This window comes from Perognathus longimembris, chromosome 19 (assembly GCF_023159225.1).
Source record: "Perognathus longimembris pacificus isolate PPM17 chromosome 19, ASM2315922v1, whole genome shotgun sequence".
Classification (NCBI taxonomy): domain Eukaryota; kingdom Metazoa; phylum Chordata; class Mammalia; order Rodentia; family Heteromyidae; genus Perognathus; species Perognathus longimembris.
In genome coordinates, this window is record NC_063179.1 from 41,493,352 (window position 1) to 41,516,146 (window position 22,795).

Here is a 22,795-nt window from a genome sequence, read left to right on the forward strand (position 1 = left end):
TTCAATCAATAAAATACTTTATTCAACAGGGCGGCTCAACCTTAGCGGACGTGATTGCACGACGCCTGCCGTCCTCGGGCTGTGGGCTTTCCCTCTGCGCCGTGGCTGTGGCCGCCGCGTCCTCCGCGCCGTGTCCGCGGCCGCTACGTGTCCTCGTGGCTGCAGTGTCCACTGAAGAGGGGCTGCGCAGCGATCCCGCGCCTGCGGGCGGGCGGGCGGGGACATCAGCAGAAGCCGTGGCGCAGGGCCTAAGCGCTGAGCTCCCTGACACTGTACAGCTCTCTCTGGGACACTGAGGCAAGTCCCAGGTACTTGACACGCAAAAATCAATTCCCAGTTTTTCCAAACGAATCACCATGTTTTAGGTCGCATTTCTACTTGCGGCCCATCTGTGGGGCTGGGTCAAGGAATCCGGGGGCCTCGCTACCACCCTGCGCTCGGCCAGCGGCTGGGTCCTTACCTGACCATCCGGCAGCGGTGCCGCGCCAGCCTGGCGTAGGCCTCGGTGATGTTCTTGCCCTTGGGGCTCCAGAGTCTCTCAGCCACAGCGCTTGCCCGAGGCCTAAAATGGAAACAGCACATCTCCAAAAATAGCTTCTTTTTTACATTTTGTATTTAATTTTTAAATGACTCTAAAGGTGTGCTACAAAGGGTTTACAGTTACCTAAGTCAGGTAAAAAGTACAGGTCGTTTTGGACAATGTCACCTCTTCCCTTTCTCCCGTCCGATACACAAGGTGTATAGATCTTTTTCAACACAGTTATCTAGTGAATACCACCATTGCACAACAAAGTTCCTTAAATAAGTATCAAACCCCTATGCTGGGGGTGATTCCTAGTGCTTTCCTGCAACCAAGACATTTTAATTAAATCAAAATGCTCAGGTCCTTACCATAATCTTGGAGTGAGGTTGGTTGAATCCACATATTCTCCCCACAGGCAGGCCTCTCCACCCATGACGAGCTGTTTCTGCTTCTCAGAACCTCCAGTAACAACATTGAGAGGATGTCAGCAAGGCCACTCAAGGCCTGGCCACAGGGACACCACTGCCCTTCTGGGTCGGTACTAGGGCCGCCCCTAACCCATGGGTCACAGGTTTTTGTCCACACAACGTGGTGGACCAAAAGTAAAAATTCTTTTTTCTTGTGATGGACCTGAGGTTTGAACTCAGGGTCTGGGTGCTGTCCCTGAGCTTTTCTGCTCCAGGTTAGCGCTGTACCACGTGAGCTGCGGAGATCTATTTCCAGCTTTTTGGTCCGTAACTGGAGATAAAAATCTCAGGGACTTTGCTGCACAGGCTGGCTTCAAACTGCTATCTTCAGAGCTCAGCCTCCTGAGTAGTGAGCTCACATTACAGGCAGGAGCCCCTGGCACCTGGCTTCTTTTGGCTTTATACAGTTATTCCGTACCAGAATCCACTTTTCCCCCAGTGACAATAACATGCTAGAAATACAGGTTGCATACTTGTTTCATTTTAATGAGTTATGACTACTATAATGCCTGCCTTCAATTTATACCTCTTAGTATTTTTAAGGCTGTGCAACTAATAACTATTTTTTATAGTAATCATGACTTTCTGAACCTCATGGAGTCTACGGCCATGCCACCCTGAACGCGCCTGATCTCGTCTGAACCTCATGGAATGCTTTCTAGAGAAAGTTACATCAACTTTCAATAGTACTAAAGTTTTAAAACTTTTCCTGGCAAAAGCAAATTTTATACTCAAGACTAATCAACAAACTGGATGGAGCTAAGCAAAGTGACTCATGCCTGTAGTCATTAGGGGGTTGAGATTAGGAGGATCAAAAGTGCAAGGATTACCCAACAAAAAGTAGGAAAGGGGCTGGGAATGTGGCTTAGTGGTAGAGTGTTTGCCTAGCATGCATGAAGCCCTGGGTTCGATTCCTCAGCACCACATAAACAGAAAAAGCCAGAAGTGGCACTGTGGCTCAAGTGGCAGAGTGCTAGCCTTGAGCAAGAAGAAGCCAGGGACAGTGCTCAGGCCCTGAGTTCAAGCCCCAGGACTGGCCAAAAAAAAAAGAATACCAAGGACTACACACCTTGAAATCATAGAACCAAACTACCACTTTACTAAGTGCCCTACAATTGAACACAGCCAAACATCTTTCAAACGTAGACAGCAGATCAGTGACAACTGGAGGTTGACTCTAAGGGAATCTACTTCTAAATTCTTTTTGCTTAGATCAATCTTAGTCTTTAAAATAATTCTGAAGTGTTTGGTTTTGTTGTTTTTAGATAAAATTAAGAAACAAAAGGGAAAACAGTAGGTTCAGTTTCCTGACGGGGAGGCTAAGGAAGAAAACAAGTCAAGGCAATAATGGTTGTCACTTACCCTGAAAATCCAAGGGCTCCACGCTGTAATATGTTCTCCAATCTTGCCCATAGCTAATCAGATCTAAGTACCACGGAGCAGAAAGGATTGCAGGAAAGCCAGCTGCCGTGACTTTCCTTAGTTCTTCAAAATAATCCTCACTTTTCCACACTTCAACTATCGTGCCTGGATGAAGCTATTAAAGTTACATGTATTAGGCCTCGCAAATACCACGGAAGACAAGCATTCTAGCTAGAACGTAAATCGCAATACGTATTATTAGACCTCACAAACACGTCGGATGGATCCACCATCCAAAGGTATGATCGCTAGCTAAAAACACGACTTCCTAAAATCCTAGAGGAAAAGAAGAATAGCCATGCTCTTTTTAAAAGTTGGTTCTGTGCGCTGCTGATCACCGAATCCCAGCTTCACCCCTCTGAAAGCTGGATACTGTGACGTGCGCTCACAGGACGCCGCGTGGCGGGCATTGCAGCGCTGAGGCTGAGCTTCAACGGTAGGGCCTTTGCTCCCACACGAATGCTTGGCTTGCTTTGGAATCAGGAGGGTCCCAGCCCCTCTGGAAAAGTATACTAGCAGGTGACTCGCAAATTCCCTTGCCCCACAGAACATAAAAGATGTTCATTGTGTCACAGAAAAAAACACAGCATTTAAAAAAAAAGTGTACATTGACAATATTACTATATAATACCCTGAATAGGAACCAAGACTCGTTTGTTTGATCAACTATACCCTTCTGAGGGAAAAATAACTTCAAGGGGCTGGGAATATGGCCTAGTGGTAAAGTGCTCATCTCATATACATGAAGCCCTGGGTTCAATTCCTCACCACCATATATATAGAAAAAACAGGAAGTGGCGCTGTGGCTCAAGTGGCAGAGTGCTAGCCTTGAGCAAAAAACAAAAAAAGACAGGGACAGTGCTCAGGCCCTGAGTTCAAGCCCAGGACTGGCAAAAAAAAAAAAACAACACTTCAATTTATGAGTAATAATGATCTGGGAAAAGAAAGGGTGAGGAGGAGGAAACAGCAGATCCTCTATCATCCGAATCACATGCATTTTTCATCATTCTTACCTTTGCTCTGTTGTCGAAAACCTCTTGCCAGACAATGGATCTCTTATTGAGAGCTGCAATAATATCCAGCAGCCTAGGGTTGGGAGAAAAACAGTTATTTCACTTTAACAACATGTTTAAGACCTGCAGCATTTTTTTTAAAATTTTTTATCCAAGACTTGGATAAAAATTGAGAGGTATAAAAGCTATGCAATATCAGGTACTGGTGGCTCACACCTGTAATCCGAGCCACTCAGAAGATGAGTTCTGAGGATTGCAGTTCAAAGCCACCCTGGGCAGGAAAGTCCATGAGATTTATCTCCAATTAACTACCAAAAAGATGGAAGTAGAGCTGTGGTTCACGTGATAGAGTGCTAACCTTGAGTTAAAACGTTAAGGAACGGCTCTCAGTCCTTGAGTTTAAGCCTCAGGACTGGCACTAAAGAAAAAAAGAAGGAAGGGAGGGAGGGAGGGAGGGAGGGAGGGAGGGAAGGAAAGGAAAGGAAAAAAAAGGAGGAAAGAGGAATGGAAAGAAAGAAGAAAGGAAGGGAGGAGAGAAGGCAGGAAGGATGTTCTAGGAAATAACAAAAGAGAAATTCTTCTGGCAACTGGACAGTGGAAAAGGCTTGGTAGAGAAGCCAGGACTCTGACAATAGATGACTGACTTCCTTTCTGTATTTCAACAGTTACTGCCAACCACCGGCAGCCACCATGTTAGTGGTGAATGGAGTGCAAGCACATGGCTTTCTTTAGTCACTTTTCACATCTACACTTTGGAAAGAGGTTGAGAGAGGGGAAAAAAGCACAGTAATATAAAGTAACTTACAAAAAAGCATTGATAAGGGCTGGGAATATGGCCTCGTGGCAAGAGTGCTTGCCTTGTATACATGAAGCCCTGGGTTCGATTCCCCAGCACCACATATATAGAAAACGGCCAGAAGTGGCGCGGTGGCTCAAGTGCCAGAGTGCTAGCCTTGAGCAAAAAGAATCCAGGGACAGTGCTCAGGCCCTGAGTTCAAGCCCCAGGACTGGCCAAAAAAATATTTAAAAAAAAAAAGCACTGATAAGTCAGTTTTTTTCAAATAACTTACTTTTTAATATAGAAAGATTCTAGTTTGGCATAATCACCGCCATAGCCTTTTGTCTTCATGAAACTTTGGATTTGGGGATTTGATGCCCTTAAACAAAAACACAGCAAGTAAAATTACTGGTCTAGTATTGAAATCAGTACCTATCCCTAACATCAGTTGTGCTGATTGACCATTTCACTCTGAAATGGCTCAGCTGCCCGCCCTCCCCTCCCAGTGTAACTACATACCTCTTTGCTCAGTACTGTTATCCCCCATCTCCTTCCCATCACCACCCTGGCTGAGGTATTCCTACATCACAAAAGTGCATCTTTGATTCTGTATTCAGCTAGAGTCTTGAGCTTTGAAATCGAGTGACCGCTGGGTCACACCACCCGAAGCTAGTTAACAGGAAAATAAACGATAACCCATCCACTAGTCTTACTTGGTCACACCACCCAAATGTAAACGTACATTCTCCCCAAACTCAACCACCTCAGTAGTTGTGTTGTCCAGCTGGAACCCTCATAAGCAATCATAGTCCAAATGCTCTTTTTTTGCACGGAATCCCTAATCTCTACACTGCCAGTGCAATAGGGTTAAAAAGATACAGAGTTTAGAATCATCATACCAACAGAGAAATTCCACCTCATCTCCTCCCAAATGAATGAACTCATCTGGAAACACATTACTAATCTCTTTGAAAAATGTCTTAAGGAACGTGTAAGTTGTATTTAGAATAGGGTTTATAGGCCCAAAAGTTTGTTCTGGCTTCCTGAACAGGGAGCATGGAGTGAGGAGGTCTTTCTGACCTACGAGAAAGCACAAAGATCCATTTTTAGAATAGGGTAACATGAACAAAAACGAGGCGCTGCCCCAAATGCTCCTTTCCTAACGGCAGTGTTAGGTCCCAATAAACCCCACAGTACTATGAACCTATCATTTAGCCAAAAATGCATCACACACACACACACACACACACACACACACACACACACACACCCCTCAACTGCCAAGTTCCATAGCTCAGCACCACCACCCACCTTAGAGTATACATTGTTATGTGTGTAACCATGTGGGTGGCTGGGGTTGTGGCTTGCTAGGTTCCATTTCTGTTGAATGGGTGTCACTACCGCCTAACACTTGCATAGGAAAAGATCGAAATTCAAAGTATGGTTTCTGTTGGATGCATATCACATTAACACCATCATAAAGTCAGAACGACCTTAGACCAACTGCACTTTATTTTATTGAAGCTCTAAGGGATTTTATACAGAAAAGATAAGCTTATTTACTGAGAGGCACTACGGCAGTTTCTTCCAAGAGGAAAAAGCATGACTTCCAGCCCTGAGATTTTACCCACTTCAAATGATTCCCAGATCTTCAGCTTACTCCAACCCCTTTTCATGAGATTCAATCCATATCTCAAATTTTCTGCTCACTTCAACTGGAAATCCTAGCTGTAGTTCAGATATGACCTAACAAAAATCAAATTCTCATTCCGTAAATTCTCTTTCTAGTTTCTAGTTGCCAAATTCTAGGGAAGGGCATACCAAACTCTGGAGGTCATTGCTTCTCCTGGAGTCAGTAGTGGCCAAGTTCTATGAATTATATTTACAGAATGTCTCTCCAGGAAGTGGAACTGTGGCTAAAGTGGTAGAGCGCTAGCTAGCCTTGAGCACTTAGAGGCTCAAGGACAAGGCTCAGGCCCTGAGTTCAAGCCCAGCATCTAACAAAAGAAAAGGAAAAGAATGTCTCTCCATTCATTTCCATACCATCCCCCCCAATTCTAGGACTTTGCTTCCTTCTCTTCCCAATCGATCACTTCCACAAAGGTCTTCACAAAATGTGAATCCATCTTATCACTCCTCCGCTTAGAATCTTCTGTGCTGGTTTTCAGGGGTGAAGGCCTCACCTTCAGTCTTCTATTATGGACTTTTCCAAAGTCATGATTCCCCTGCCTACCACGATAACACAAAGTATTGCACAATTATAAATGCTGTGTACTTTTCTATATCCCTTGTGTTCATTATTTCATCCTCAAAAAAACACATGGGAGCTACTAGTAACAGCCTCATTTTACAGATGGGGAAGCTTAAAATGAAATGCTACATAACTCACTCAAGATTTAGTTTCTAAATGGCAAAGGCAGGGTCTAAAGCTCCAGCAAGCCCGCCCTCACAGCTGGCTCTAAGCTCTCACTGTAGTCTCCTGCTGCCGGCCATGCTGTACCCCTGTACTTGACTGTGACTCGCACTTTTCACATGCCTTTCTTCATGCTCTTCCCTCTGTCAGAACCATCAATTATCATCCTGACCGCTCACAAGTGTTAGCCATGAGACCTTCTGGCTCAGAAAGTCAGTTATCACGGTTTCTTCTCCCCACCCCCTGACCTCAGGCTTTTATATCTTAGCCAGTATCAAAACATAGTGAGTTATTCACAGTAGACATGCGATAATTATTGAACTACAAGTGTCAATAGTGCTACCATTGTGTAGACTACAGTTAAGAATAAAATACCACGGGGGCTCATGCCTTTAATCCCAGTTACTTGGAAACTGAGATCTGAGGATCAGCATTTGAAGCTAACCTGGGCAGACAAACCTGAGACTCTTAACTCCAATTAACCAGCAAAAAGCTAGATGTGGAGGTGTGGTTCAAGTCAGAGCACCAGCTTTGAGGAAAAGCTAGAGGAGAACACAAGATCCTGAGTTCAAGTCCCAGTACTGCCTCACCCTCCCCCCCCCGCAAGCCAACAACAAAATACCTAGTGAGCACAAGGCCCCGAGTTCAAACCTTAGTGCTGTCCCCCAAAAGCCCGAGAACAAAATAGCCAAATAACAAACTATAAAATAAGAGAACCTCAGGTGTGTACTTTCCACAACTTACAAAACACAGACTTGTTACCTTTTCCCCACGACTGTGTGTGCCCAGGAGTGTCAAACTCGGGAATGACTCGAATCCCTCGCAGGCGGGCGTACTCAAGTACCATGCGGACGTCGTTCGGTGTGTACACATGAGACAAAGAATAGCTTCCCTGTAACAGTCCAGTTCAAATGTACAAAGTGAACTTGGTCCATGAAACTGCAACGGGTCTATGTGCACTTTGACATCTGGCTCTTTCTCCTGTCGTGATAAATATTCAACCATCCTCTAAAATACATCATCATCGGTTTCCAAGTAGGAAGTCTATACAAAACAGAAAGGACACTGCTGCTAACCTACACATACCCCCAGGGTGAGAGCCACTTGGAGACTTTTTGGCAAAGCATTGTATCAACAAATGATTAGAACGCTCTGGATGAGTCGCAGGTTTGCTGGTAGAGCTGTCTCCTCTAGGCGTCCACTTCAAGAATGTGTGTTATCCTGCTATTCCAGTTGCATGGAATCGCAACAGATGTGAAACAGAAGCAATATGTCTCCAAAATGACACCTCTGTAAACACTGCCCTTACCCACCGGAGAATCAAAGTTCACCTCTGTTGCACAGCTTTCTTCCTTCAAAGCCACTTTACTCCAGCCTTCAAATTTCCTCCATACTCGTTAAGTGACTTGATGGTTCCTAAAGATGTTGAACCTTCAGAATTCAGAATTGATTGTAACTAAAGCTAAGGATCCATTAAAAGGCACTACTGCTTCAGCCATAGAGTAGAATGGAAAAAAGTAGTAAGAAAATGGAGTGGGAAAGACAAACATTTGATATTCTCTGTCATACGCAGACTCTAGCCTTAACCACATCATCAACAACAGAACAACCCACTTGAATGGCACAAGTTAAAATCAAGGGTCTGTTTGGAGGTAGGAATGAGCCAAACAGGTAAGGGTAAAAAGAGGGTGAGTACAATCGAGGAACTTCACACAACTGTGAAAATAGAATGATGAAAACATAAATGTTTAAAAGGAAGGAGGAGAGATAGGAGTTGGGAGAAGATAGATTAAGGGTGAGTTTGATCGAGTACATTATATGCATGCATGGAAATTTCACAATGAAACCATTCCTATGACTCACATAGGCTAATTTAAAAAATGAGTTTTTAGCACCTTTCCCAAAGTATAGGTTATAAATGTCAACTTCTGAAAGAGTTCTTGACTTCCACCTCCCCTTCTCATAGCAGATTTGTATCTAACCAAGTCTACAGCCAACTACCAGTGTGTAGTGAGTACCGACAACATATTACTTAACACTGGGACACAGGCAGTAAAGCTCAGGCTCTGGGAAGCTCCAACTCTCACCTTTCCTAACAGCAGCTTCACACAAGGTGGAAACGTCTCTGGGTGTCAGCTACTTGCTTTGTGTTATAGGAAGCTAAAGTAGGCGACAGTGAGGATCTCCCCAGTGTTCTAGCATATTCCATGTGAACACATTTAATAGAGACCACCAATGTTTTATCAGGAAAAGTTCATCTCTAAAAGATCCTACTTCATTGGGACTTCAGAGAGAAAAAGAAATAGTAATGTATACATTTCCAGACAATGTTGTTTATGAAGTGGCACTGTGGCTCAAGTGGTGGAGCACTGTCCTTCAGCAAAAGAGCTCAGGGACAGCACCCAGGCCCTGAGTTCAAGCCCTACAACTGACAAAAAAAAAAAAAAATCCAGACAATGTTGTTTAAAACAAATACACTGTCAGCCTACTTATTCATGAAATATTCACTAAGTTGTTAAAATTATATATCTCCTGGAGATTATGTAATGTTTACAACAATAATTACAGTAGCATTTATTTATTTATTTATTTATTTTTTATTTATTTTTTTTTTTGGCCAGTCCTGGGCCTTGGACTCAGGGCCTGAGCACTGTCCCTGGCTTCTTCCCGCTCAAGGCTAGCACTCTGCCACTTGAGCCACAGCGCCGCTTCTGGCCGTTTTCTGTATATGTGGTGCTGGGGAATCGAACCTAGGGCCTCGTGTATCCGAGGCAGGCACTCTTGCCACTAGGCTATATCCCCAGCCCTACAGTAGCATTTATAACAACAATAACAAAACCATTTATGGATCTACGATGCTAGGCTATCGTGTAAACAAAAAGCTTTAAGCCACGAATATCTAACATTTACAATTTGATTCTATTTTTTAAGAAAAAGCACTTAAGCTGCAACCTTCTGATGAAGTTGTACCAAAGGTTTTGTAAAGAGCCCATAGAAACAGGAATTACTCACCTCACTACTTAAATGAGGAAAACTGACGCTCTGATAGGGGAAAGACTCGTCATCAACAATGTGCCAGTGAAGGACGTTCAGCTTATTGAAAGCCATGGCGTCCTGCGAGCAAACAGGTGAAAGATGAAAACACCCACACCCCACAGCACCTGGCTACCTCTGAGATTGCTTCCAAGAAACCTGCTTCCTTAAAAATAGATATTTTGATGGTGAAGAAAGAATAATAGCAAAAGCATGAATTCCTCATCCTACATGGTTTGCATGGCATGTGCCTATTCAGGAAGCCGAGATTCTATAGATTCTAAGGTCTATAGGTCCTATAGATTCTAAGCAGTCTGCTGCCACATTGCTCTATGGAGCGCAGTATCCGATGAGATTCCCAGGGCGTAGTGATGTGCTAGGGCCAGAAATAGTTCTTGACTGCTATTGCGACTGGGAATGCAACGGAGGAAAATGACGCATTTGCTATTTATATATCAAGGACTACAATTTCCATAGGTTCTGAAACGTGATAAATCCTGAGAAATGCAAAAAAACTCAATATAATCTCCCAGAGAAATATTTGGGCACATTGCCCTATTGATTTAATGTATGCCCTGAAGGAATAACAACAATAAAAAACAGTAAGGGGGTAAAAATGACCTGCCAGACCATCAAAACTTCAACCCTCTTCCCTCCCACTGAGGACAGAGATCTGATTGCTGAGGTTGCAAAGCGGCTCACACACCCGGGATGGTGCCGATATTACCTCAAAAGAAAAAGAAAAAAACAAAATTTCTACAGCTACAGAATAAATTAAAATGATCTGTACAGACTGAAGAAGATAAACAGGTAAGGCCTGGGAGTTTAGAAGCTGTGTTATTAGTGGGATTTAGTATTAAACATCGGTGGTATTGAGAACAGTGGGGGAATTATAAGCAAATAGAAAACATCCATGACACATCAGAAGACAACACAAACTGGAAGAACTCCTAAATCAATAAGCAACACTGGAAAAGATAAAATGGACATAGTCACTAGGTCTCTTCCCTAATAGCTCTTGCTGGTAACATACTATATATATACAAATGTTTACATTTCTTAATAGAAATAATACAGTTAATAAGTAAAAGAGGATTCCAGTCAGTTGACAGGAGATGGGATGACCCATTACACAGTCTTTAGGAGAAAATAGCTATGCTCAACTCTCTTCCTATCTTCTACCACCTCTGAGGTTCCATATTATTCTGGAACATTCCCCTAGGTAGGAAGTAATGCTTAGACCCCTTCTTAGGACATTTATCAAAAAAAAAAGGACACTTAGTAGGAGTTGACAAATCAGAATACCCAGAGGCCCAGTGGCAGTAAACGCTCTTGCTACATATGGTAGTGCATGCACATACTTCCAGCACTCACTCCCGAGATTAAGGCAGGGAGACCTTGAGTTCAAGATCAGCCTAGCTGGCACATGGCTCACGCCTGTAATCCGAGTTACTCAGGAGGCTGAGATCTGAGGATCATGGCTCAAAGCCAGCCTGGGCAGGAAAGTCCATGAGGCTTTTATCTCCAAGGAACCACCAGAAAACCAGAAGTGGCCCTGTGGCTCAAGTGGTAGAGTGCTAGCCTGGAGCCGAAGAGCTCAGGGACAGCGCCCAGGCCCAGAGTTCAAGCCCCACTACCGACAAAAAACAACAACAAAAATACAAACAACAGCCTATCCTGGCTTTGGGACTCTATCTCAAAAACAAAACATTCACAACCACAAAAATCCTGTTTCTCTTCTAACTGTCTTGGCTACATATGTTGTCTGAGATTGTCCAAGTGGAAACAGGAGGATGCTCCCCTAACCCCCACTTCCAGCTGAGGAAACACATACAGAGGGAGAGAAGGGAAAAATCCCAATGCTAGTCCTACTTAGTAGAACAACAACCAGCCCTCCAGCTCCAACCTAAATGGAAGCACAAGTAACCAACGTAGGCAGCACCACTAGGGGGCAGAGCTGCAGAACAGAAGACGCACTGGAATAAAACCATCACCTACCAGAGTTCTAAGAATAGTCTTGACTGACAAGTAGTGCCTGGATGTATCAATTAAAATTCCTCTATGAGGAAACCTCGGAGAATCAGTGACTGTGGACTCATTGATGGTAAACTAGAAGACAAAATGAAATTTTGATTTAGTTTTAGAATTTTCTTTCACCTTGAGCCCCATAAAGGCTACAACTATCCCAGTAAATACTGGATAAAAAATTGAGAACAACAACCCCCCCAAAAAGCATGAAATTGCTAGGTGTTGGTGGCTCACATCTATTGTCCTAGCTACTCGGGAGGCTGAGATCTTACGATGGAAGTTCAAATCCAGCCCAGGTAGACATATCCAAAAGACCCTTATCTCCAATTAACAAGCAAAAAGCCAGAAGTGGAGGTTATGACTGAGGTGGTAGAACACCAACCTCGAACAAAAAAGCTATATAAGAGCATGAGGCCCTGAGTTCAAGCCTCAGTACTAGCAGAAAAAGAAAGCATGCGATTTGTCAGCCAAAAATAAATATTTAGGGAATAGAAACTTTTGGGGAGTAGTAGCTAAACAGGCTATATTTTCTAATAGTAATATGTCTATGAATTAATTTTTAATAATATCATAATCATACTTACAGTCCCAAAAGAATCGCGATAAATTAACTGGCTAAAGGTCTCCAAACCTACGACAGGTAAAATTGATTGTAGCAATTTATAAAACAATAAAATTGACAGAATAAAAGTTTTTTCCAGACAAATCCAAAGAAAAATAAAATACAGTATTGGGTCTATCCCTCTAAAATAGAGTGCTATATTTAAATTCTCTAGTATATTTTCAAAAACCAAAGCTGAATTTTAAAGAAGTTACGGTCCCATTACTTAGCAGTGCCAGTTCCTTAAGAAATACATAGTGCTCTAAGAATTTCTATGATCAAATATTACAAATATTAATTTGAAAGGTATTCAAACTTAAGATGAAACTGCAACGTAAGGCCCAACTTACAACTTAAGAATGTTTCACCCACAGTAAAATCATGAGCTTTTACACAAGTGAATTGTTCTCTGATATGCTAGATGACAGGCTAATTCCTTTAACTGGCCTTCACTTTATCAATAACTACCATTCTTCTTAACCACCAGTAATAGCCAGGGACTTTATTTTGTATGTGCTGCTCCTGGGGCATGAACTCGGGGCCTAGGTGCTTTCCCTGAGCTATTTTGCTCAAGGCTAGCACTCTACCACTTGAGCCACAGCTTCACTTCCAGATTTTTTGGTATTTCATTGGAGATAAAGAGTCTCACAGATTTTCTGCCCTGGCTGGCTTTGAACCATGATCCTCAGATCTCAGCCTCCTGAGTAGCCAGGATTACAGGTGTGAGACACTGACACCTCAGTTCAAAGCCACTTTTGCTATGCCCTTCCTCTCCTCCCTGAGAAGAATAACCAGAATCCTCTGCTATGTAACGCATTCTACACTAGAGAACATCACTTTGAAAGTATGTTGGTAAAGATCAAATACAGACTTTTTGGACTCAAGTCTAGTCATTGCATACTCTAAGTTCCTCGTTTTAGTATGGAGGGGGCAAACAATAAGAATCTATCTATTCTCCCTAACAGACACCCAAAAAGACAGGCAGACAAAGCAACTATATGACATTGCATATCAATGACCGAAATGATAATCATTGCAGTCACATTTATAATAAATACCTACAGAGGCTTTCATATTCTCTTTTGAAGTAATGTCAAGGTAATCGTACGGTTTTTATGTTATGATAAGATGGGAATGGTGGGATATGCAATCCTAGCTACTCAAGGGCTGGGGGTCAGGAGAGCTACCACTCAAGACCAGCCCTAGGAAAACGTCCTCAAGACATATTCGAACCAATACAAAAGCTGGGCATGGTGGCATACACTTGCTATTCCAGCCATGCACGAAGCATAAGCAGGAGGAGAGAGATTCAGTCTAGCCCCAGCAAAAAAAGCAAGACTTTGTTTTTAAAAAAAGAAAGGGATAGAGGCACAAACCAAGTGGGAGAGTACCTGCCGAGCAAACTCAAGGCCCTGAATTCAATTCCCAGTTCCCTAGTACCTCTGTGTGTGTGTGTGTGTGTGTGTGTGTGTGTGTGTATCTGTGTCTGTGTGCATATGAATATATATGTGTACCTATAACAATGACTGTGTTCGATAACAACTTGAATCAAGTCCAAAGACTTCTGTATTTTTTATTACATGACTGTTCTTGGCTAGCTCACATTTTTTAAAAGTTCCCTTTTAAAAAGTTCTGCTATTTGTAGGTCATTGTGACATCTATCTCCCTAAAAGCAACATTTGAGCAGCAAAAACAAATGTCCTTATGCTAAACTCTGAAGGTCAGACCCTGAAATTCACAGCGAAATCTTTCAAAACTTCTCCCTGTCAACTGCCCTTAACCAACTCCACAGCCTATAAATCTTTTTTTTTTGGCCAGTCCTGGGCCTTGGACTCAGGGCCTGAGCACTGTCCCTAGCTTCCTTTTTGCTCAAGGCTAGCACTCTGCCACTTGAGCCACAGCGCCACTTCTGGCCGTTTTCTAGATATGTGGTGCTGGAGATTCGAACCCAGGGCTTCATATATACAAGTCGAGCTCTCTTGCCACTAGGCCATATTCCCAGCCCCCAGCCTATAAATCTTCTCACACAGTTTCTATAAACTTAATTATATCTCTGAATCTCCATGAATTTAAAACTAGGGAAGAAATGCTTGCTACTAAAGGCAGCAAGAAGCACTAGCTGAAACCGAATCTTCTAAGCAGAACAGTCCAGGGCCACTTAGAACATTCTAGCCCCAAGAGCATCAGTTAATTACTGCCCTGAAGAAAACTTACAACCCTTGAATATATTTGGGAAAAGTTCAAATGAGGTTTCTGTGTGCATTAGGTAGGACCTAACTTTGGAAATAAATAATGCATCCTGAGCCAGGTACTAGAGACTCACACCTAGAATCCTAGCTACTCCCGAGGATGAGATCTGAAGATTGAGGTTCAAAGCCAGCCTGGGCAGGAAAGTCTGTGAGACTCTTACCTCTAATCACTAGAAAACTGGAATTGGAACTGTGGCTCCAAGTGGTTGAGCACTAGTTTTGAGCAGAAAACCCCAGGGACACAGTACTCAAGTCCTAAGTTCAAGGCCCACAACCAACAGAAAAATTTAAAAATTATAATACTGCATCCTGTGTTGAGTCTAGGGCAGCGTTGATTGCTGGACTTCATTTCACAAAGCATCCAGTTTACCAGAAACAAAGAAACTGCATAGGACTTACCTCGCAGGGCTCCCCAAACCCGGTTGGCCTTGAGCACAGCCACTGGCTCTTGCACGAGTAGAGTATCTGCATGGAGGAGAGGTGGGCTTTGTTCATCCTTCAGTGACACATGACAGATTTCCTGCACCGATCGTTGGTATCCCCGGCCCATCCATTTCCCTTTCCTCTGGTCTGTCTCCACCCAGCTGTCCTGCAGACTCCTTAAACTCCACGTGTGTCCACTGAAGCGCCTCCCGCCTCACTCCTACCCACCCCGCTCTTGTGTTCGAGTCCGTGCAGCCCAGTACCACAACTCAGGCAGCAGAGCTGTTCGAGGAGGGCCTGTTAGTATCATCTCCTTGGCTCCTCGTTTTTTTTTTTTTTTCAATTGCCTCTCTACAAAGTAGAGTCCCGGCTAAGCTGAGGTTTGAGGTCAGACCTGCAAACACGGCAATGCCCACAATTCCTCTGGCCACTCAAACCTCCAACTCCTCAACGACCAGAGTACTCCCGCCACTGCTTCCCGCAGCGTGGCCCCTTGCCTCAGTATCCTCTGGACAAACCTGCCTTCCTTAAGACCTACTCTCTAGCTCCCTGGGACTTTTTCCCACTAAACAAAAAGCTCCCATCCATCAAGAAAGGAACTCTAGCTGTTCCTTGGGTAGTTTTGTTTTTATTATAACCAGTCCTGGGGCTCGAACTCAGGACCTGGGCACGGATTGTACGTTTCTGAAATCACACTCTCCCAAGGGTGGCCCCCAATGGGTTTAGCCTTTGAGAGAGAGCTGGGAAATGGAGGTGTCAGCCACAGAAAGGAAAGGTCTGGAGGGCACAGAGTGACAGCTAAAGGTGTGGCAAATGCAGACTTTGCCACGGTGAAGACACTCCAGGACGAGAGGTTAATGATGTTATGCTGTGCCCTGTGGACTGAATCGTCACCCTCCACTACCACCACCCAGACTACTGTCACAGGACAGTCTGCAGGGAGGTCACATGTTCCAATCACGTGACCCGCTCTGCTGACAGTCTTCTGACAGGATAGCTTCTCTATCAGAATACAGTGCGGACACAGCAAACTGCCAGCCTACAGACTGCTAGTGTGAGTGCGGTATAAAAATAATCATGGACTGAGAAGGTGGCCTAGTGGTAGAGTGCTTGCCTCGCATGCATGAAGCCCTGGGTTCGATTCCTCAGCACCATATAAACAGAAAAATCCAGAAGTGGCGCTGTGGCTCAAGAGGTAGAGTGCTAGCCTTGAACAAACAAAGGAAGCCAGGGACAGCGCTCAGGCTGAGTCCAAGCCCCAGGAGTGGCAAAAACTTAATAATGTTCATGTCCTGGGGTTGGAGGCAATAGTTCCAGTGGTAGAGCATCAGCTGATAAGTGAAAGCATCAGATCATGAGTTCGAATCCCTGCCTCGGACAAAAAGAAAAATCGTCTTCTCTTCATCCATGTACAATTCTCACCTATTTAGAGCTCACTGATCCATCAGTCACCATTTAGAAACCACTCTGACACATTATGACTTTGAAGTGTCATGGAAAAGCATCATCAACAAAGCTTCGATGTGCTGTACTGATGATTTTTCAACAGTGGAAGACTGGCTGCTAGGATGGAGCAGCTGACTCATTTACAGCAATCATAAGAGTGTTTTCTAAATATACAGGCACATAGATATAGAATTTTGATTTTTATTTCTTTCATTTCTTTTTTGCTGGTCCTGGGGCTTGAACTCAGGGCCCGAGCAATGTCCTTCTTTGAGCCTATGTGCTCAAGGCTAATCCCTTCAGCCACAGTGCCACTTCTGACTTCTTGTTTTTTCTTGGTTAACTAGAGATGAGACTCTTATAGATGCTCCTGTCCAGGGTGGTTTCTGTCGGGCTCGTGTCGCCTCCCCCGGTGTGGGGATCAAGGCTCAGCTAGGTCTCTTGCCACCCCCTTTTCTCGTCCTCTCTCCTGGTCACCCGGCCGGCAGATAGCCAGGATGGGGCGGAGGGGTCAGTACTGACCTCACGGGCGGCCTAACGAGAACGCTCGCCCACCTCCTTACCGGTAAAAAAGCCAGGCGTACGCGAGTCTCGGAGAAGCTTCCAGAGCGATCTGATTTATTAAGGCGGGGGTAAAGGGAAATGATAGCGAGAGAAGGCGATCGGCCAGGACGCCGATAGGCTGAGAGCTGTCACATGACCCCCTTGAGCTAACGTCACTCGAAAGTGCCCTGCCAGGGCGAGACTGGGAGGCGCCTGGGCTGGGGAGAGAGTTGGGGGCTGGGTGCAAAGCCAGTTCTTCTGCTTCCGGACCCAAAGAACCCAGTAGCCTGCTTCTGCATTCCCCAGGGCTGGGGGAAGGGCGTCAAGTCCAAAGGCTGGATCCCAAGTTTCAAACCATGATCCTCAGATCTCAGCTTCCTGAGTAGCAAGGATTATAGGCCCGAGCCACCAGGGCCTGGATGTACCTGTTTTTATTAGTTAATTAGATAACTATTTTGTGGGCATTGTCCCTTAACCTTTCTGCTCAAAGCTGGCATTCTACCACTTGAGCACCACTTCTGGCTTGTCCTGTTTCTGTGGTGCTGAGGAATCAAACCCAGTGCTTGACAAATGCTAAGCACGCACTCTACCACTAAGCCACATCCCCGGGTCCTCAATCACTTTTTCCAACAGGTTTTTTGGACTGGGAGCATGGCTCCAGGTGTAGAATGCCAACCTAGGAGGACCCGAGCTCACAAATTCAACCTCCGGTACAGGCCCTACCCTACCCCTACAAAGCTTCCCTTCCAGGCAGAGGACGAGGCGAGCAGACTGGAAGATAAGCTATGGCAACTCTGCAGTCTCAAGGCAATTTATTTCACAACTGGCAAAAAGTCAGCAGCCTTGCCTGATAACAGACAGCAAAGCTTCCTTGATAAGATAATGGCATCTCAGTGTCAATTCAGAGAGCAAACCCTATTTGGTATACCATCCTTAGAAGCTGAGTATCTGATCACTACATTGAACAAAAACCAAAGAAGCCATTTATTAAATCTTACCTAACCAGGCAGTGGTGGCTCATGTCTGTTATTTTAGCTACTTTGGAGGCTGAGATGTGAGGACTGAGGTATTATTAGTCATGCAATAGAAAAAGAAAAGCTGGGCACTGGTGGCTGACACCTGTCATCCTAGGTATTCAGGAGGCTGAGATCTGAGGATCCCAGTTCAAAGTCAGCTGGGGCAGAAAAGGCCATGAGACTCTTACCTACAATTAACCACCAGAAAACTGGAAGTGGCTCCATGGCTCAAAGTGGTAGAGCACTCGCCTTGAGCAAAAAAGCTGGGAATGTGGCCTAGTGGTAGAGTGCTTGCCTCGCATACATGAAGCCCTGGGTTCGATTCCCCAGCACCACATATATAGAAAACGGCCAGAAGTGGCGCTGTGGCTCAAGTGGCAGAGTGCTAGCCTTGAGCAAAAAGAAGCCAAAGACAGTGCTCAGGCCCCGAGTCCAAGCCCCAGGACTGGCGAAATAAAATAAAATAAAATAAAAAGCTCAGCGTGTAGGCCCTGAGTCCAAGCCCTAGGACCAGCAAAAACAGCAACAAAAACCTTGTGTCCAGGACCCATCCACATGTAGTTTTTCCATATTCATGTTAAGGTTTAGATCTGTGTAAAACGTTTAACTGTTTAATGCTGTAAAACCAGTCATGAAGTGCTTATTTCTACCTGAGTGGCCCATGTCTAAGCACTTCCCGTGCTTAGAGGTCCGGCCGTGGCTGTGCGCAGGCGGTACTTACAGGACTCGTCTGCAGATACGTTGGGAAAACTATCACACTGTGACTCCAGGACGATGGAGACGACAAGCTGCTCCAGCTGAGACCCAGCCTGGACTCTGAAGTGGCCGTGGTGCCACTTGTGGAAGCCAAAAATATAGTCATAATATCTGTGGGCAGAAATAAAATGTCAACCAGTTTCAGTGCATTCTGACCCGATTTTAAACACACGTGTCACTTCAAGTCCGTGCCTCCGACGTGGGGTCGAACTAGGAATTTGTACCTAAGCTGTACATCAGAATTGCTTTGGGAGTTTAACATTTCTGATAACCAAAGCCAGGTGCCGGTGGCTCACGCCTGTCATCCTAGCTACTCAGGAAGCTGAACTCTGAACATCGAAGTTCAAAACAGCCCAGGTAAGAAAGTCCATGAGACGCTCATCTCCAATTAACTACCAAAACGCCAGGAGAGAGCTGTGGCTCAAGGGCTAGAGCACTAGTCTTGAGCAAAAAAGCTCAGGGACATCACCTAGGCCCTGAGTTCAAGCCTCAGGAAACTCTCTCTCTCTCTCTCGCTCTCTCTCTCTCTCTCTCTCTCACACACACACACACACACACACACACACACACACTGGTGTACAGAGCTCTAGATTAGGATTTCTGACAACAGAACCCACACCTGAGAAGTTTGAATACTTCCACTTATATTCCCAAGTGACTCCAATGAAGCCCCAGTTAAGGACTAGCAATCAGGCCAGGGAGGATGATTCACTCCTGTAATCCCAGCACTTGGGAGGCTAAGGCAAAAGGATTGAGAATCTAAAACCTGCCTTAGTTCCCTAGTGATCCAGGCCAGCTTGAACTAACTCATGGCGAGACCTTGTCTAGGGGAGAAGGGGAGTGAACAGAAAAAAAAGACAGCAAATAAGAATCGAAAGATGCTGAAGATGAAAGATCAGAAAGGCTTCAAAGCAACTGCTTAAATATTTTATTGACTTTGGATAGGCCAGAGGTTGTACATGCCATGTAGACAGAAAACATCGTGTACTTTTCCAAAGGGGTGGGAAGATCGAGTTGGGATGTCTATGGAAGTGAACCTATGAGAGAAGACAAGGGATGACGGTACTAAGAGCCTTTCTCACAGGAAGACTTTGATAGCTGTAAAGAAAACTAAGACCATGTCAGCATGTACTTTAAAAACAATTAAGATGATACAGTTTATGTTAGGACCTGGAAGGAAAGTAAAGGAACTATGGATATGGTAAAGCACTGGCCTGGCATTTGCCAACCCCTGGGTTTGGTTCCCCAGTTACTCTGAGAGCTGAGTAAAGTGTTGACCAGCCTTTTATGAAGTAATACATGGAAGCTATTCATTCATTTTTTTAAATGAGGGCCTCATATGGTGTAAACCGATGGCTTTACAAAGACAAGACGCATAAGAGGCCTGGGCTGTCTGTCTTCTCTCCACCTAGAGTTTTCTAAATATCCCCACACCCAGAAATCATTTCAAGCCCATCATGGTTTTCCTCTGAGCTAACCTGGGTCCCTGGGCTCGCCCCAAGCTCAACCTGCATGCTTTCCAGTCTTAGCAATGTTTTACCACCTGCTTCCAAACAATGCCAGGTACAATTAGTAGTGCTTCCCACACAGGTCAGGGATTATTAAGTACAGTCTTAGGGCAATTAATCTGCACCAGTCTCGAAATGCCAAGCCTTGTTTCTGAGCTAGCTTCCAGCTGATTCAATCCTGCGTATCTACCCATTAACTAATGTCATCCATACTTTGTTACTGTATCACCAAGCAGAAGGAAAATCCAATTTTACAATGAGTCCCAAAGCCACTCTGGTAGGGTTGTAAGACTGACAATCCTAGTTAAGATCTTTAAAAAAATGTTCTTCAAGTAACTATTACAATCATGATGGCCCGGCAAGGTAATCAATCCCTTCCTTTGATTTTACTGTGTCCCCATAACATCCCTACCTGTTAGCTGTTTCAATACCAAAGCATTACAGGGTGAGCATTTGTTGGACAAAAAAGAAGCACCTGGCTAGTGGTTCACACTTGTAATCTTGATTACTCAGGAGGCTGAGATCTGAAGATCGAAGTTCAATGCCAGCTCAGGCAGATAAATCCAAGAGGATCTCACATGGCAAAAAGCGGTGGCTCAAATGATCAAGTACGAGCTTTGGTAGGAAAAAGCTAAGAAAGAGTTTGAGGCACTGAGTTGAAACCCCAGCGGTAAGAGGAGACGGCAGCAGAGAATGAGCCATCTCCCACCCAAACCTAAGCATTCTCTTGAATCTGGCTTAGTATTTCCTCCAGCTACTTGGTGTCCTGCAGACAGTAGTCGGCAGCAATAATCATCCCTCGATGCAGAGACTGAATCTGGGAGAGAAAGGAGGCCTAGCGGCACCGAACGACAATCCTTCAGGTCAGTCCCACCTACACAGGTCCCTCACAGAGGAGACCGCAGGTGGCTCAACCCAACACCTCCCCAAACGCACCCTGCCAGCCCCTCCCTGGGGTGGGTTACGTGTGAAACCCCCCTGCGGCCTTTAGGGCTGGGAGAGCGGAGAAGTACACGGAGGCGCAAAGAGGAAGCTGCAGAGCACATGACCATTGCAGCAAACAGAAAAGCAGCCGAATCGCCTGGGAACAGGCCCTTAGAAAAGACTGAGATTAGCTTGTTAGGGCTGACCTGAAAACCGGAGTAACTAAATATAAGTTTTAGTGTTAAAATTATAACAGCTTCTAAACCCTGGTGATGACTCCATGCTAGAGGGCTGCATCCCCACCCCACCCGGGAGACTAGTTTCTTGTAGTTTGACTTTTAAAAACGTAGGGAGCCCCTGTTCCCCTCTGTACCTGGGTAGCAACCATGGTAACGGACAGTAAAAATGATCATAGTCATAGACTATAGAAATAACCAGAAGAGTAGTAGAAATGCCATGGTAACTGTCAGGTTGGTTTACTTACGATTGGGCACTGGATTGTTCTGGCCCGCTCATGCTTGCTTAGTGGTAATGGGAAACATGGTAGCAATTGTTAAAGTTGGTACTAGGTTAGCCTGACTGCAATATTCTGCTTCTGTAAACGGCTTGCTTAACCCATTTGTGACTTGCTCTACCCCCTGCACTAACCCCCTGCATCAGTGCTACGTGAACACCTGTTGTCAGTTCCTGATACCAAGGCCAGTTCCCGATATCAAAGCCAAAACAGTTAACTGAAAGGGTAGATGGCCAATAGAAACAGGACAAGACTTGCTTGCTAAATGCCATCCAATCAAGTATCTGCCAAGTTGGAAATACCCTGCCCCTGTGACAATCACAGCAAAACCCCTGCCTATCCGAGGGTCGTGGCTTTCGATCCAGATCCTCCGTGTTGGTGACCGTTGACAGCCCAGGCTCTCGTGGGTTTGCGTGGGAATCGGCTCCCCGGTGGCCTCACAAGCTCATCTCCCGCCGTACCCGGGGCTAGGGAGGAATTTTCCATAGCGCTGGGACTTAAGGTCTTCTGCCAACTTAATTGTTCATTTGGAAAGCGACGGACAGCCTGGCTTGTAAATGACAACTTTGGGGAGTCCCCACCCCCCCACCCCCCCAAAGCGTATCTAGGTAAGTCCGGCCCGCTGCGTTCATCATCCTCCCAAGCCCCTCCGCAGCCCCGTCCCCTCGGGGGAGGAAGTCCCCCCTTCATCCGCCCCATTGGTCCTCGCGGGCCCATCTCGGTGTCAGCCGCGGAGCCCCGGCTCCCCACGCCCGCGCGCGCGAGGTCAGGAGGGGGCTGCGGGGTCCGCGGCTCCCCGGGAGGCCCAGCCCGCGCCCCGGCCCCGCCTGGGGTGGGTGGGGGGGCGGGGGGCTGCTCACCGCCGGAACGCCTCCTGCAGCAGCGAGCAGGACGGGCCCGCCGTGGAGTTGAGGCCGTGGCGGATGTAGAAGTTCTCCGGGGAGAGGCGCAGCGAGCGCGGGGACGAGCTCACCGAGAGCGGCCTGGGCCACAGCGCCGGCCCCGGGTCGCCCGCCGCCCGCCCCGCCTGCGCCAGCAGCAGCGCCGCCGCCAGCGCCCGCAGCGGCAGCGGCAGCCCGGGCCCCCGAGCGCGCGCGGGCCGCGGCTCCATGGCTGCTCCGGGAGACTGTGCGGCGCGCAC

The 22,795-nt window shown here is 45.7% G+C and overlaps 1 protein-coding gene across 1 annotated transcript; it reads right to left on the reverse strand.

Annotated features, from left to right (window-relative positions):
- Positions 1–22,795, reverse strand: Hexb (hexosaminidase subunit beta). The gene is made up of 14 exons (XM_048368051.1): positions 22,515–22,795; positions 18,674–18,819; positions 14,927–14,992; positions 12,262–12,308; positions 11,648–11,758; positions 9,629–9,730; positions 7,379–7,508; positions 5,103–5,283; positions 4,496–4,582; positions 3,426–3,498; positions 2,353–2,527; positions 892–982; positions 461–562; positions 1–201 (listed from the first exon to the last, which is right to left on the reverse strand). Exons 1-14 carry the CDS (start codon positions 22,763–22,765, stop codon positions 144–146), a joined length of 1,620 nt encoding a protein of 539 aa, XP_048224008.1. The 5' UTR covers positions 22,766–22,795; the 3' UTR covers positions 1–143.